A 15,834-nucleotide genomic window follows, 5' to 3' on the forward strand; every position below is an offset into this window, starting at 1 on the left:
ATGTAAAACTGTTGTTTTATTTTAACCTTTTTGCAAGACTCCCTCCCCCACCAAAATAAATGAAAGACCCATCTCCCTTAACACCTCCATTTTATCCCCGTTCACATCTTTCCCGACACTTCCGTTTTCTCTCCGATCTCCTCGCCCCTTCCCTCACCTTTGCCCTCTCTGCATCTGCAATATTTAGACAGCTCTCAATGTATCTCCTAGTCCTTGCCCTTCCTATAATAATACGAGTACCAAGATGCTCCATGAATGTTAAACACTGAAAAGTTAAGAAAGAAAATCTGTCATTTTATCAGCAACAAATTCATTTCTTTGATAACATTCAAATTGAAGTACCTTTGCTCCAAAAACAGGTATTTCCAGTCCAAGCTGTGCCTGGAAGTGAATTTTTGTCCTGTTACAGAAAGCATGGAGATTTCCTGTTGGAAAAGAAACATGGTTTGTTCAACGCTGCAAGATTAAGATCCTCCATCGACCCCTGAATTTCTCGTCAATAGAAGGAACAATAATCAAAACAACAATGGATGAGAAGTTTAACGTACTATACCCTGAATTAAGTACAAAGGCTTATAAAAACAACAGCATTTCCTCCATTGCTAACAACAGTTACATTAGCGACTCCAACAAAGTTAAGCTGCGACTGCAATACACAAAAGATTAACAAATGAAGAGCAAAATCATTCGCTTGGCCAAAGTACACTGAATCCGAATTCTGGTCAAGCAGTTTGCTTTCTTAACATGGAAAGCTAACCTGACTGCGGGTAACTCAAGGTCATTCCGTAAGGTTCACAAGGCAGGCCAGAAAACATCATCTTGCAAGTCTCAAGATCTAATTCTTCAATCAGTCTCCTTCCTCAACATCATAATGGAACCTTGGAAAGTCCATCTCTGGTGTATCCTCCCCAACCATCCCTTCCTTCCCTAAACACGAATGGCATCAATGTAGACTCTGCCCGAGACAAGGCAAAATGTCTCCACTCGGTGTTTGCCTTCAAATCTCGTGGATGCAACCCATTCCACTCAGTCCCCATGTTACCCCCCTAGTGACCACTGTCGAATGGACATTGTGTCCTTCTCACTCGAGAAGGAAGAGAAAGTTCAATCCAGCCTTGACCGTGAATTGGCAACAGATCCAGATGGCACCAGCGTACATGATCTCAACATGACAATAAAGTAGTTAAAGTCATGTACAGTGAAAGATCACAAAGTGCTGACGTTTCAGACTTTATCCTTTGTCAGAGCAAAAAGAGGAAATGTTCCAACGTTCTCAAGTCCTGCTCCACTGCTCTGGCCTCTCCCTCTGTCTGTAATCTTCAGCATTGCCTTGGCGCCCCCTCGTCACCTCTGTTTGCTCAAATATCAATCAGAAAACGCCACTACAATCTACAAAAAGGGTTAAAAATCATATCCGAGCAACTACAGAGCAGTAATATTACCTGTCTGTTGTATGGCAGTGTAACAATAACCCCTCCTGATTAAACTTCCAAATTCCAAGCTGATTAAACACCTCAACTCATTTCTTCTGTCTGTGGAACCACTTTTCTCAAGATGTTCTATCCCAAGCTGCTCCAGCGCATGCTCCCATACCTGACCTGTTCTATCCCACGACTCCCTCTACGGCTTGAAACAGGCAGTGCACCACCACCTGCATGTCTTCGACCATCCTGACCCACAATATTTTTTGATCCACATTAATCCGACCCTGAAACTTGCAGGTTTCTGTGTTTCCTCCCCTCCCCTCTGTCTCTTCCCTTTCCAGTTTATTTATTTCCTTGCTTGCCCCACCTACTTCACTGCCACTAAACTGTCCTTTTACCCTCCATCACCCTGAGCCACAATCTTGTCAAGGGAAATAATTTTTTATGCTTTCAACACCTTTACTATACTTATCAATTGCAATGTTAAAAGTGGGCATTGACAGTTTCCAAAATGGACACTTTCCACCAGGCCAAACCAAGTTTGGCATGTTTGTGTTTGGCTCATTCCTATTATATAGTAGGCCACGAGGCCGAGTGCATAAAATGCTTCTACTGCCTACTTTAATCATACCATATCAATAGTATTCCTGTCTTGGGTGACTGCACATTCTGAAACCCAATGCCACATCATAATCACAAACAAGTGCAAATAAAATGATGAGTAAAAAGGCAGAACATTATGCCAATATGTAGAGGTGACTTTCAATAAAACACATTTACTCAAAGTCCCCCGTTCTCCTCCCTTCTTTTTTCGTCTGGAAATATTAGTGATGATGGGTCATTGATGTAACTGTGCAAATCCATGGAAATCCTTGCAAGGTCATAGAAAAGTCCGACTACTCCGAACTATTCTGATCAGTGAAGATACACGTCTGATAGATTGCCTTACAGTCAAGTGAGTGGATTGGCAAATGTGTTGACCTTAACGAGGTGAGGGATAAGGGGTCGTACAGACGTGATGAGGCAGACAGAAAGGCCATGTTCCGATGGTTGTGCCTTTTTCTTCCAAGAAAGGCCTGCACTTGTAGAGGACCCTGCACAACACAAACAGCACCAGCCCTTTCTCAAAGTTTATAACAAAATTAAACAGGAAAACCTAAAAACAAGAATACGCTACAGCACGTCTCACATATTATCCCCATGCCACACTTACAGCTCCTATCATCCATTAGCATAACTATACATACTCCCAACAGTTACAGGATAGTAGATGAACTTTTTCACAACAAAACACAATTTTTTGAATGAGAAAATATACAAGTGTATTTTATTTATCTCTGCACCTTGTTGAAATACCGTATGAGCATGCCTTGGATTAATTGTGAATATCGAGTTGTAGAACTTTCAGCACTACATATCATCCTCATGGAATTATACAAACTAGGGAAATGCCAAATTAGGCATTAAAATTCTCAAGGGCATTAACCCTCACCATCATCTTCAATGCAATGATGAATAAACAAAACCAAATACGTAAACACAACATGAACTGCAAAAGTATTGTTTTTGTTGTTAACAAGCAGCAGGATAACAACAAATAAAAAAAAATTTTGTCCATGTAAATGCCTATTTTAAATTGTGTGAGGTCCAAACATGTCACTAATAAGTTTGTGCATGCTTTTATCCACCATGTATGGCCGAATTTATGAAAAGCGTTTAGCAAGTGTCTTGCGAGCGCCTCACCCTTAAACAGTGGTTAAAACATTTTGTACATACACAGCTAATTACCTGTTTAAATAGCAACTTACAAAGGGACATAAACGGGTGATCATCACATGATGAGCAATTCTAAAATGTGTAACTCTTAAACACCTTTCGTAAATTTGGCTCTTAGTATTTTGATCCCTTTAACCACCATGACCCATATATACATATATATATATATATATATATATATATATATATATATATATATATATATATATATATATATATATATATATATAGGGTGTCCCAAAAATATATACAACTTTTAAAATGCTTCGTTTGATCCTAAAAAAACAGTAATTTTGTCACTAATGCTTCATTTCTTGTTGCAGAGACCCTGAAGTTTATTTTGATACCAAGCAAGCGCCAGAAAAATGCCAAGACTGACCGTACAACAACGGACGAAAATTGTTGAACTTTGGCACCAGACGAAAAGTGTCATACAGGTGCAACGTCTTCACTCGAGACATTTCGGAATCTACTTGCGCCATGCACCAAACTTTCGGACAATAAAGTGCACCATCGCAAAGTTTACCAATGTGGGAACCATCTGTGACCTTCACAAGGGTCACAGTGGTCGGAAGAGGACAGGTCGTAGTGAAGAAAATGTGGAAATGGTGAGACAGGCGGTCGTTCAGAGTCCAAAAAAATCGATTAGACGACTTTCTGCCGAGACAAACATTCATAAGAGCACCGTTCAGAGGATCCTTCGCCAAGACATTCATGCCTTTCCATACCGAATTCAAATGGAAACGGTGCTTACTGATCAACAGAAACGCAAACGACTAGACTTTGCAAATTGGTTCTCAGGAAAGTTGGAGGAAGATGCAGACTTCCTCAAAAAACTTCACATGACGGACGAATGCCATGCTCACTTGTCCGGGGAGGTAAACAAGCAAAACTTTCGGTACTGGGGAACTGAAAATCCTGGTATTGCATCAACTGAACTGGTGCCTCGATCTGTTCTCAAAGTCACCATGTGGGTGGCGGTTGGTTGGTATGGGATAATTGGTCCATACTTCTTTGAAGATGACCAGGGACGCACTTGCACGGTAAACCAGAGGAACTATCGCGAAATGATTCAGGAATTCTATCTGCCTGAGCTACGTACTCAGGCCCGTAGGAGAAACAACCTGATCCAGATGAGAACCCAGTGGTTCCAGCAGGATGGGGCACCGCCCCATACAGCCAGCGAAACAAGGCGTTTTCTCAACCAACATTTTGAGGGCCGCTTTATCTCCCTCTACAAAGACGTTGAGTGGCCACCATATTCCCCTGACCTTACTCCTCCAGACTTCTTCTTGTGGGGGTATCTCAAGGACAGGATCTATGGAAACCCTAGGCCTCAGACTCTTGATCAGCTGAAGGAAAACATCCACCGAAAAATCCAGAACATTCCTCAGGAAACGTTTCCCAAAGTGATGGAGAACATGACAACGCGTTTGCAGGCAGCGATCGGACAATGTGCAGCCTACGTCGAACATGTGGTCTAAAAGAAAACGACGATTCTATCCCAACATTTAAATTTTGGTGGAAATTTTGACATTGGTACAATAAACTTCAACCTTTCAGCTTTCTATCCAGCCATATATCTTTTTTTTAAATATATGTTATGACCATCCTCTTTGCACATGAAAAGTTGTATTTTTTTGGGGACACCTTGTATATTGTTGTGGGCCGGGGGTCGGTGGCGAGAATGACCACGAGGTGGGGAAAGCTTGCGTTGTCTCCCACCAAACTCCCTGGAATTGTAGGCCATCGCTCGGATAACTCTGCGAGCTGGCGGATCGTTTAACCGACCGTGGTCGCCAATATTTCAACAATGTAGCATAGGGTCTATTTGTCTAGAACCGATTTACCGAATTAACCACGCGATTTCGACTACCGGGGAAACCACGCCCTCGGCACGTCTTGCTCGAACCGGGTCACTCTACCGACTGCGGTATAGTTCCAACTACCGACTACCAACTCCGGTTCGGGTGCAGTCGAGCGGAACTGCCAAAGCCGTGCCAGCTAGGATGAGCAGATTAACGGGAACAAAGACCCGGCTAAAACTCAGATCCGAACCATGCTGGACCAATGAAGGAAAAGACGAAAACAAACTGGGAACATTTCTACAATAATTTATTTATAATAAACGAGGAAATTTATGTGGCACAGAAACAGGTTTATTGGGGTGTTATGCCGGGTAAAGAAAGAAGATGTAGTGCGACAATTTACAGCAACTTACAAAGCAGACACAGAGCAGACTTGCGTGGGAATTATCCAGGCAAGATTTACAATGATCAAAGACACTGATACAGTTTCGCCTAATTAGACTGGCGCCCACACTCAGACACACACTCGGACAAAATAAACCCAGTTGAAGGCAAAGGACTTTTGCAGCGAGGGAGGGAGGTGGGCTGAGGTTGCAGTTCTCTCGAGTACTTGAGTCTCGGGGAAAGGAATGCTCCATGGTGTGGCACCTGCCAATGGTCGTGCAGTCAGGTCCACAGTCCCCTGTGTGGAGTTCGGGTCCGTGGAGGAGCTCGAGTGGGCCGGGACCAGTAGTTGGGCCGTCGGAATGGGACGTGAGCAGAACCAGGCAGCGGGAACCCCTTCGTTTTCCAACCAACTCCAGCCTCCAAGCACAGAACGAACGACCCCCAAAGAACTCAAGACTGAGGATGGTGTAGTGGTTTATAGACCTCCCTCAGCGGGGAGGAGCCTTGGGAAGCCGACGCCATCGTCCACCCTGATTGGACAGGGCCTCCATGGGTCCGCCCCTTCTGGGCGGGGCCTTGGCCAGGCACCGGCGAGGCCCGTCCACTCCACGCATGTGGACTCGTCCACAATGAGTTGGAGCGTTTGAAGAAGCCGAATAGGAACTGTGACAGGAAAGATTCAGTCTTGGAAAAACGAGCCACCAGAGACAACAGGTGGACCGTCGTACGTTGTTGCCAGCGAACCGAAGGCTGCAAGCGCTCGGGTACCGTGGGTTGCAATGGAGGATGGGATATAAAGATTTATTACCCAAACTAAAACAACATCGCAACGCACTCCTTCGATTTCCCACGACACACAAGGAGGGGTTCTGTCTACACATATACTTAATGGCATAACTGACTTGGGACACCTGTATGTTGTATGCGTACGGTTCCTAGAACCGTAACAATATATGTGTATGTATATACAGTGGGGAGAACAAGTATTTGATACACTGCCGATTTTGCAGGTTTTCCCACTTACAAAGCACGTAGAGGTCTGTAATTTTTATCGTAGGTACACTTCAACTGTGAAAGACGGAATCCAAAATAAAAATCTTGAAAATCACATAGTATGATTTTTAAATAATTAATTTGCATTTTATTGCATGAAATAAGTATTTGATATATCAGAAAAACAGAACTTAATATTTGGTACAGAAACCTTTGTTTGCAATTACAGAGATCAGACGTTTCCTGTAGTTCTTAACCAGGTTTGCACAGACTGCAGCAGGGATTTTGGCCCACTCCTCCATACAGATCTTCTCCAGATCCTTCAGGTTTCGGGGCTGTCGCTGGGCAACACAGACTTTCAGCTCCCTCCAAAGATTTTCCATTGGGTTCAGGTCTGGAGAATGGCGAGGCCACTCCAGGACCTTGAGATGCTTCTTACGGAGCCACTCCTTAGTTGCCCTGGCTGTGTTTCGGGTCGTTGTCATGCTGGAAGACCCAGCCACGCCCCATCTTCAATGCTCTTGTTGAGGGAAGGAGGTTGTTGGCCAAGATCTCGTGATACATGGCCCCATCCATCCTCCCCTCAATACGGTGCAGTCGTCCTGTCCCCTTTGCAGAAAAGCATCCCCAAATTATGATGTTTCCACCTCCATGCTTCATGGTTGGGATGGTGTTCTTGGGGATGTACTCATCCTTCTTCTTCCTCCAAACATGGCGAGTGGAGTTTAAACCAAAAAGCTCTATTTTGGTCTCATCAGACGACATGACCTTCTCCCATTCCTCCTCTGGATCATCCAGATGGTCATTGGCAAACTTCAGACAGGTCTGGACATGCGCTGGCTTGAGCAGAGGGACCTTGCGTGCGCTGCAGGATTTTAATCCATGACGGCGTAGTGTGTTACTGATGGTTTATTTTATTACTGTGGTCCCAGCTCTCTTCAGGTCATTGACCAGTTCCTGCCGTGTAGTTCTGGGCTGATCCCTCACCTTTCTCATGTAATGATCATTAAGGCTCCACGAGGTGAGATGTTGCATGGAGCCCCAGACCAAGGGACATTGACTGTTATCTTGAACTTCTTTCATTTTCTAATAATTGCGCCAACAGTTGTTGCCGTCTCACCAACCTGCTTGCCTATTGTCCTGTAGCCCATCCCAGCCTTGTGCAAGTCTACAATTTTGTCCCTGATGTCCTTCGACAGTTCTCTGGTCTTGCCCACTGTGGAGAGGTTGGAGTCTGATTGATTGAGTGTGGACAGCTGTCTTTTATGCTGATAACGAGTTCAAACAGGTGCAGTTAATACAGGTAATGAGTGGAGAATGGGAAGGCTACTTAAAGACAAAACTAACAGGTCTCTGAGAGCCGGAGTTCTTTCTGGTTGGTCGGTGATCAAATACTTATTTCATGCAATAAAATGCAAATTAATTATTTTAAAATCATACAATGTGATTTTCAGGATTTTTGTTTTAAATTCCATCTTTCACAGTTGAAGTGTACCGATGATAAAAATTACAGACCTCTATGTGCTTTGGAAGTGGGAAAACCTGCAAAATCGGCAGTGTATCAAATACTTGTTCTCCCCACTGTATATGTATATATTGTTATGGCTGTGGAAATTCGCAAACCACCTTTCAGGTCCCGTAGGTGAGATAACTCTAAGTACATGTGTAGTTAGCCCCAAACCCGTTGTTTAGAGGGAATAAATGTGATTCATTCGGGCTGCGACGCTTTGAGTTTGGCGTTTTTCTGTTCTATCTTTGTTTTGAATCAAGGGCCATAACCATCAAACCACCACCGATAAACCCTCCACCACCCTCACCTCTCTCCTTCTACGGCCATTCCTGCACCACCTGTGAACACTGAGCATCGGGCTGTCTTAGGCTTGTTCAAGCGAAACGCACCGAGCCGCGAGTGAAAATAGCGGCCTTTCCGAGGGAGAATTTGGATCAAGAATGCTACACGCCCACTTCTGATACGTCCAATTAGCAAGCGCGGAGCGGCTTGGCCCCGCCTCCAGGGCGTCCGTGTGAAATCGAAATATGCAAATTCTAGGATCAGGGGAGGTTCACGCCCACTTTTCCTCTGTCCAATGAGCAAGCGTGGCTCCGCCCCCGAGCTCATCCTGATCCGGAAATTTGCATATGGGTTCTCCTGCCGGCCTATAAAATGCTGAGCGCAAGGCGAATCGTGGCAGAGTCAGTTTAGAAGAGCAGAGTGTGGCAGCGGCGGAGTGTGGCAGAGAGTGGAGTCGGGAGGCGAAGGCGTCGAGTTGGGTTCTGCAGTCGGCTGAGGAGAGTTGTGGCAAGAGGCCAAGGAGCTCGGGTCCGAGGCGAGAAGGACTGCGGTGGGCGACGAGGTCGCAGCGGGAGATCACTCGTCGTGGGACCCAAGCCAGCCAGCCATTCTCCCTCCCCCAGAGCATCAACAATTCCCCCTTTTCCCCCGCGCTGAGATAGTGCAACAAGGGGGCCCCGTTCCCACCCCACTCCAAACGTCGTGCCAACGAAACCCGCGAAGGAGCACAGAGTCGGGGCACAACCACGCAGCCACGTCTGCGGCTCGTCTGCCAACGCACCACGAGGACGCGGGTAGGACCCAACCGGTCTCGTGGACCTGGCCGCTCCTTCAGGTCCCGCGCACATATTGGCCTACAGGCCCGTCTGCCCCCTTGTCTATGAGGGTGGCTTCTTTCCTTTGCTTTTGAGTAAATGTGTGTCGGCGCCGTGTCTTGTAAAGTAGAACTGTGTAAGTGTTGTCGTGTGTGCGCGTAGTCGGCAGTAACTCTGCGTCATTGTTTCTTTTGTTTTACTGATATAGGTGCATTCTGACTGTTTGGCTGTATATGTGTGCTTTCCATGTGTTGCGTAATAAATGTGCATTGTGTGAACCGTTTTCCCGTTTCACTTCGTCTTTTCTTTATTGACTCTCCATCCTGCTTCACGTAAAGGGTTCGTAGTGGGCTTAATACGCCTGATAATTAATCGGAACCGTCGAGGCCGACGATAACACCGCTCGGTTATCACTGTAGCACGGAACGGAGCGCTTAGGCGGTTCATGTCCAGAGTCAGCCTGCGGCGAGGTACGATCGCCCGGTCGACCATCCGCGCAGGTACTTTGGTAGATCAAATTTGGCGAGCAACCCTATCCTGCGCGGGTGGGCAATTGGCACGGTCGTGGTGGGGTTAAACCCCCACCCGTGACTAGCTCCCGGCGTTGTTCCGAGAGGGTCACGACAGAATTGTCAGTTCCGGTGGGCGAGGCGGCCGCCATTCGAGCCGAGCGGCCGATCGCACGCCGGCGGGCGCGAATTCGCAACAATATATATATATATATATATATATATATATATATATATATATATATATATATATATATACCGTACCTAAACAGAATTTTGTTTGCTTGTTTAATGCAAGCTCCACCCTTTTCCTTTTCCTCAGCACGAGGGCACGGAAAGCTCTGCTCCGCTAACACTGAACAACAAATTTCAAAAATTTTTTTTTACTGGAGATGTGTAAAGTGATTAAGACTAATTTGGGTACGCTGATTTCAAAAATCATAACCGTTTTGCTGTATCACGTCAGGATTTTCAGGAACAGAAATATTCCCATTGCCTAGAAGTCAGGATTTCAATGAAATTTACATATGTCTTTAACATGTCTATTTCGTACAATTGTTGTTAACTTGTGTTATATTTCTTTCTTTCAGATAAAGATGAGTAGGCGTTCCTGTACCAATCATCCTGACAACTTCTGTTATGTCTGTGGTCGGTATACCAAAAAAGATCAACAGCGAAGTATATCTACAGCAGTGAAAATGAAGGCCACCTACTTTCACTACTTCGGGTGTAAGGTGGGGGACCAAGAACAGAGCTGGGCACCACACATCTGCTGCACAAGCTGTCACACAACCTTGACTCAGTGGTTGGTGGGCAAGCGCGTGAGCATGCCATTTGCGGTGCCCATGATATGGCGTGAGCCGCAGAATCATCATGATGATTGTTATTTCTGCTGCACAAGCATCGCCGGCTTCAACAAGAAGACTAAAGGTCACATCAAGTACGCTGACTGCGTCTCTGCTCGTAAACCTGTGCCTCATGATGACGAGAACCCCGTTCCAACACCTCCAGCTGATCAGAACATAGCTGTAAGCAGTGGTGAAGAGGATGGTGATGATGAACCTTTTGAACCCGACACTCAAGAATCACACCTTCTGAACCAGGGAGACTTAAATGATCTTGTAAGAGATCTCTCGCTGTCAAAGGCGAAGGCAGAGCTGCTTGGATCAAGGCTGCAGCAGTGGAATCTACTTGAACCTAACAACAAGATATCCTTGTCTTATCCAGAGCAGCACAAACGCAAAGCCAAATGCCTAAAGCATTTTTAATTACATTCTAGTGGAGTTTTTCTGTAATTTCTATAATTTTGAAGCATTCATGATGAAATAAATGAATAAATGAATTTTTGTAAATTTCATTGAAATCCTGACTTCTAGGCAATGGGAATATTTCTGTTACTGAAAATCCTGACGTGATACAGCAAAACGGTTATGATTTTTGAAATCAGCGTACCCAAATTAGTCTAAATCACTTTACACATCTCCAGTAAAACATTTTGTTGTTCAGTGTAATCTAAGCAAGAGGGCCTCGGTCAGGAGCAATTTCAGGCAAACACACATGCGCAGTCCAAGCTCCACCTTCTCCTCAGCAAGATGTAAGTATGTACTGTAGTACGATGTGAGTATGTCTATTAAGTATGTACTGCAATGCGTGTACATCTATTGAGTACGTGGTAAAACGTGGGTATGTCCATTAAGAATGTAGTAGAATGTATGTCTCTTAAGTACATAGGACAGCGAGGGTTAAAAAAAACCCATTGAGTATGTCGTAAAATGTAGTTTTTTTAATTATCACATACATACAACCAGACTCTGTGGTGTAATGGTGAGAGTGTTGGTTCTGAGCCTGTGAGGTTGGTCGTTTGAACCCCCACTTGAGTCATACTCGAGCCTTTAAAAATGTGTTTGCTGCTTCCTTGCTTGATGCTCAGCATTGAAATGGATAGAGCATGGACAAACAACCATATGTTGGCCACTATATATGGTATTGCCAACATGGTTGTTTGGATTTAATGGGCCTAATGGCCTCATCCTGTTTTTAAGTTCCTTGTAAGTGAACATATTATTATTACATGCTATACAATCATTGCTTTCAAAAAAAAACCTGAACTCCATTTCAAATTCACATTTTATTCCCATCCATATGGTGCGTAAACAATGAATCCCTTTATATTAATAGGCCAGGAGCAAGACCCAGGGGAAAAAGGTCTTTCTCAACCCACACCACGTACAATGTTTGTTTGCATATTCTGTTACACCAACCTCTCTGGAGCATTTCTACGGTAGGTGTCACTTCGAATTGTGGTATACGTTTTTTTCTTCAGGCCATTTTGTATAGTGGGGGTCAAATCAAGTTTTCACACCAATATGAGAACAAGGTTGAGAGGTGGGTTGATTTAAACGACTATTTTCCTAACTAGTCGCTCAATTTTGACATGATGTACATGGATGGAATGAGAATGGATTATACTACATATAGATTCGAGTTGCTATGGGTGGGGTAATATTCAGAATGTGTACATGGAATCTAAATAATGTGGAGAGAAGCATTCTCAGTAATTCTCTTATGAAAATTTGACACCAAAGTATCAAAATTTCTGTTGCACAAATACACAATAAACCAACGATCACTGTGTCGTATTTTGATATTCTTCCAGTATACATGTGATTCAATTCCAGAAAAAGGTGGCTTCATGAGGTGGGGGGGTGGGGGGGCGGGGGGTGGGTGGCCCTTTGGGCAAACGCGATCAATACTGCAACATTATTGATATGCCCTAGCCCTTCTGATATAGGAGATAATACTACGTACCTCAATTTTTACAATCCCAGCAAGTTTAGTCACCATATCCGATTTACTCGAGATTGTGACTCAAGTGATAAATGTACCATGGACAGATATACATATGTGGACTTTACATTGTTCTCCTGAGAGCACACACACACACACCACTTCACTGATTAATGACACTCAATCAGTGCAAATCTAAATGTGTCCAACATGGCATAATTAAGAAGTCTAGTCCTCAGCTTCATCATCTTAACAGATGTTTGATGGAATGACAACTCCCATTTCTTTTGTTTTAGCCAGAATCTCCTTTGCCAGTCCGGTGTCAATAGCCTCTATCTCATCGTAGGATGATCAGTGGCCCATTCGGTTAAGTAATGTTATCAGTTCCTTTGAACCAGTTATGTGACGAACTGCCATGGCGAGACTGGTGTGCTTCGGAGTCTTAACTCGTGCATGCGACAAGCAATGAAGTAGATCTTGCGCCACCATGATGACCTTCCTCTCGTCTGATTGATTCTTGCATTCTGCCAGAAAGTTCCCAGCATTGTCACTATCATCAGCCAAAATTACCCAGCGTAAGAACCAGTATACACTGTCTGGTGTAAGTGATTTCGCTGTGATGAGACTCAGATCGTCCGTGTTCAAAGGCTCGACAGGAATACCATTGCACTCAGCAATATCCCCTCTGATCAGCATCGCAGTACGATACAGAAGTTTAGTGCGTTCTGTCTGATGCAAAACTTGTTCATCAGCGGAAGAATCTTCGTCTTCATGGGGCTCAAATGTTTTTTTGAAGGCTGCATTCAGAACATCTTGCAGTGATATTGAGCTTGCATACATCAGTTCTGATTGCTCTCTAATTCGGGGCTGGTGGAATACCACCTCATCGCCAAAATGCCTCATCAATCTGAGCTTCAAATGCTGCTTTGTGTATCCGATGGCCTTTTCGTGGTCAACACCGTGTGTTACGAGAAGACGTTGATATTTTTCGAGAAGATTGCACATATCGTATGCCTTGCCGTGCTTCAAATCTGTTTTAAGGCCATCAATTCAGTCCCGGAAAGCCCTGGTGTATTGATCTTCATTTTCACTGGCCTTAAAAGTGCGATGTTTGATGTTTCACTTACTGGTGTCCTTTGAAAAGCATACTTTGTGATATTTTGCTTCAGCTGCCACAAGGTCACCATTTACTAAACGTATTATATGCAACATATCTTCATCGCCTAAAGCTTCAGCAGAATCCTTGATAGATTGACACACTTCAAATGTGCTCGCATTCAGCATTTCTGTCACTTTTTTGTGGGACCTATTCTTGCAGAACATGCACTTTGACCAGTCTACACGACTCGACTGTGATCTGGACCGTCTCCCTGGCTGATCTACGTCCATCGTATCCGATCCTGAAACTTCAGACGGCGACAGAGATGGTCCTCTTCTCTTCGCAGTAATATCGAGATTGTGTTTGCTAGTGCAGGACTTGTAGCAATTTGAATTGCCAGAATACATTCATGGTCTGTAGTCTCTGTAAATCTGGAAGCAGTCGCTCATAACGCTCATCTTGCCTGCACTGCGGTGCAGAAACGAGCCTCTCTATGGAAGTGCTCTGTCCCTTTCGAAGAACATCCTGTGAATCTTCTTGACAGAGTACACATTTGTCATAGTTTGTTCTCTTTCTCCGTTTTCGTGGTGGCAAAACAGGAAGCACGCAAGCACTGCTGGTATCGTCATCCATGTCTCCATCAAATCTACAAAATCTGCGAGGTTTAATCCCTCACAGATTGCAGTCTGTAGCCCAGAAGACAAATTAGTAACAGGTCAAGATACTTCAAGATGTACGTCCAGGTACTTTTGGAACTGTTCAACTACCTGAAACGAAAATAAATGTTATTATTACAATCAGAAGAAAGTCATTACTCTTCAAAATGGTACATGTGCAAACCATAGATGATTTAGGATACGTTCTTTGCCAACGCGGTCTAGCTATGTATATTTAACAGGCAAACTGTCTCAAGATCACAAATAATACATTTTGTACAGAGAACGACACAAAAATTATGCATTCAACAGACATTCAGCAAACAGAGGAATACAAAACCACAAACACACTTTTTTCGATTTGCCAGGTGAATTCTACTACATGTTTGTTGCGTTATGGGATTCTACATATGAATTTCGACTAATACTTCACTGACAGTAATTTATATGTATGCACCAATCTCTTCTCTTTATATCCATGCATTATATAATAATTGGAATGAACCAGTTCAAAAGATACAATCGACTAAAGCAACCCACCATTGATCACATTCTCCCATTGATGGGGAAAAAAACTTTATTTGATCCCCACCATACAAAATGGCATGGAGAAAAAATGCTATACCACAATTTGAAGTGACACCCACCCTAAAACTGCTCAGGAGAGGTTGCCCAAACATAATATGCATTCAGACCTTGTGTGTAGTGTGGGTTGAGCAAGACCTTATTTTAAGGCCTATATAGGAAATAGCTACTTGACTATAATAAACATATGTCATAAACTCTCATCAAGCATTAAAAGTCCATCAAATAGGAGCATTAAATGTACCCCAGCCTATGATACTCCCCATCATCCACTGCTCACAGAGTTTCTTGCCATTATTTGATGATCACTGATATTTTTTGATCAACATGACATTTGACCCTTATCTTTAGGATATGGAAGCACATGTTCATGTTTTCATTTCACCATGAGAGATAGTTGGTTCGAACTTTGAACATGGAAAAAAAAAAGGATTTATATGTTCAACATATTCAATCATTACCAAAAAAAACCCCACTACTATTTCATGATATTCCAAAAAAAAGGAAAAAAGCTCCACCATAAAGTGCATGATCATTCTGCGATCCATGATTAAAAATTGCAGAGGTGCAAATGGGAAATGGGACTTGTGGTGAGCCTCAATTAACTGTGAGGAATGCCAAGGAGAAAAGGAAGAGAAAGAAGGGAGGATAAGAGATAAGAAGAGAAGGAAGAATATGGAAGAGAAGAGAATAGGGAAGAAGGAGAGAAGATTATATTAAAAAGTGATTTTCATGCCAACCTTGCTGTTTGCAGCACACGCTTCCTGCCAACAGGACATGCTCGTAAGTTCCAGGTGCAGCTCTTCCTCCGCATAAGAAATGGCAGAACAAGTCCACAGAATGCTCTGCACAACATCAATGGATCATTGATCATCGTGTTAAGAAGTGGGAAAATGCTTATTTTATATTATGTGACAGTGCCTTCCAGGGCTGCTTTGGTGTATGCAAATGTAGCTGTTGAGCACATATAATGGCGAGACCGCACACTGGGCCACTCAGGTATTTGAGTGGCACAGTGTGCTGCCTTGCCATGCATGCACCACATGAATTTTTTTGAGCATGACATGCTACTGTTGCCGTAACATGGCCGTGAACCTCATGCACTATAATTGATGCTTCTTTGCACTTTTTGGTAATCTTGATGAACAGGTCATGTTTTTTCATCATTGATGCATGATATTGGGAACATGAGCTATTGTTGTC

General features: G+C 43.7%; 1 protein-coding gene across 7 annotated transcripts in view; it reads right to left on the minus strand.

The window, feature by feature from the left end:
- Nucleotides 1–15,834, minus strand: part of LOC147008552 (circadian locomoter output cycles protein kaput-like) — a 126,422-nt gene that overhangs the window by 67,899 nt on the left and 42,689 nt on the right. For 6 of the 7 annotated variants that reach the window (XM_085863972.1, XM_085863971.1, XM_085863969.1 and 3 more), the window contains 3 exons: nt 15,372–15,476; nt 2,406–2,518; nt 343–425 (listed from right to left, as the gene is read on the minus strand). In XM_085863972.1, coding sequence (XP_085720098.1) covers nt 343–425; nt 2,406–2,518; nt 15,372–15,476 — 301 coding nt within the window. The remainder of the gene's footprint in view (nt 1–342; nt 426–2,405; nt 2,519–15,371; nt 15,477–15,834) is intronic. The other variant, XM_085863974.1, reaches the window with a different exon arrangement.

The sequence above is a fragment of the Eptatretus burgeri genome, chromosome 18 (assembly GCF_056783735.1).
Source record: "Eptatretus burgeri isolate ZD-2024b chromosome 18, Ebu_testis_v1, whole genome shotgun sequence".
Classification (NCBI taxonomy): domain Eukaryota; kingdom Metazoa; phylum Chordata; class Myxini; order Myxiniformes; family Myxinidae; genus Eptatretus; species Eptatretus burgeri.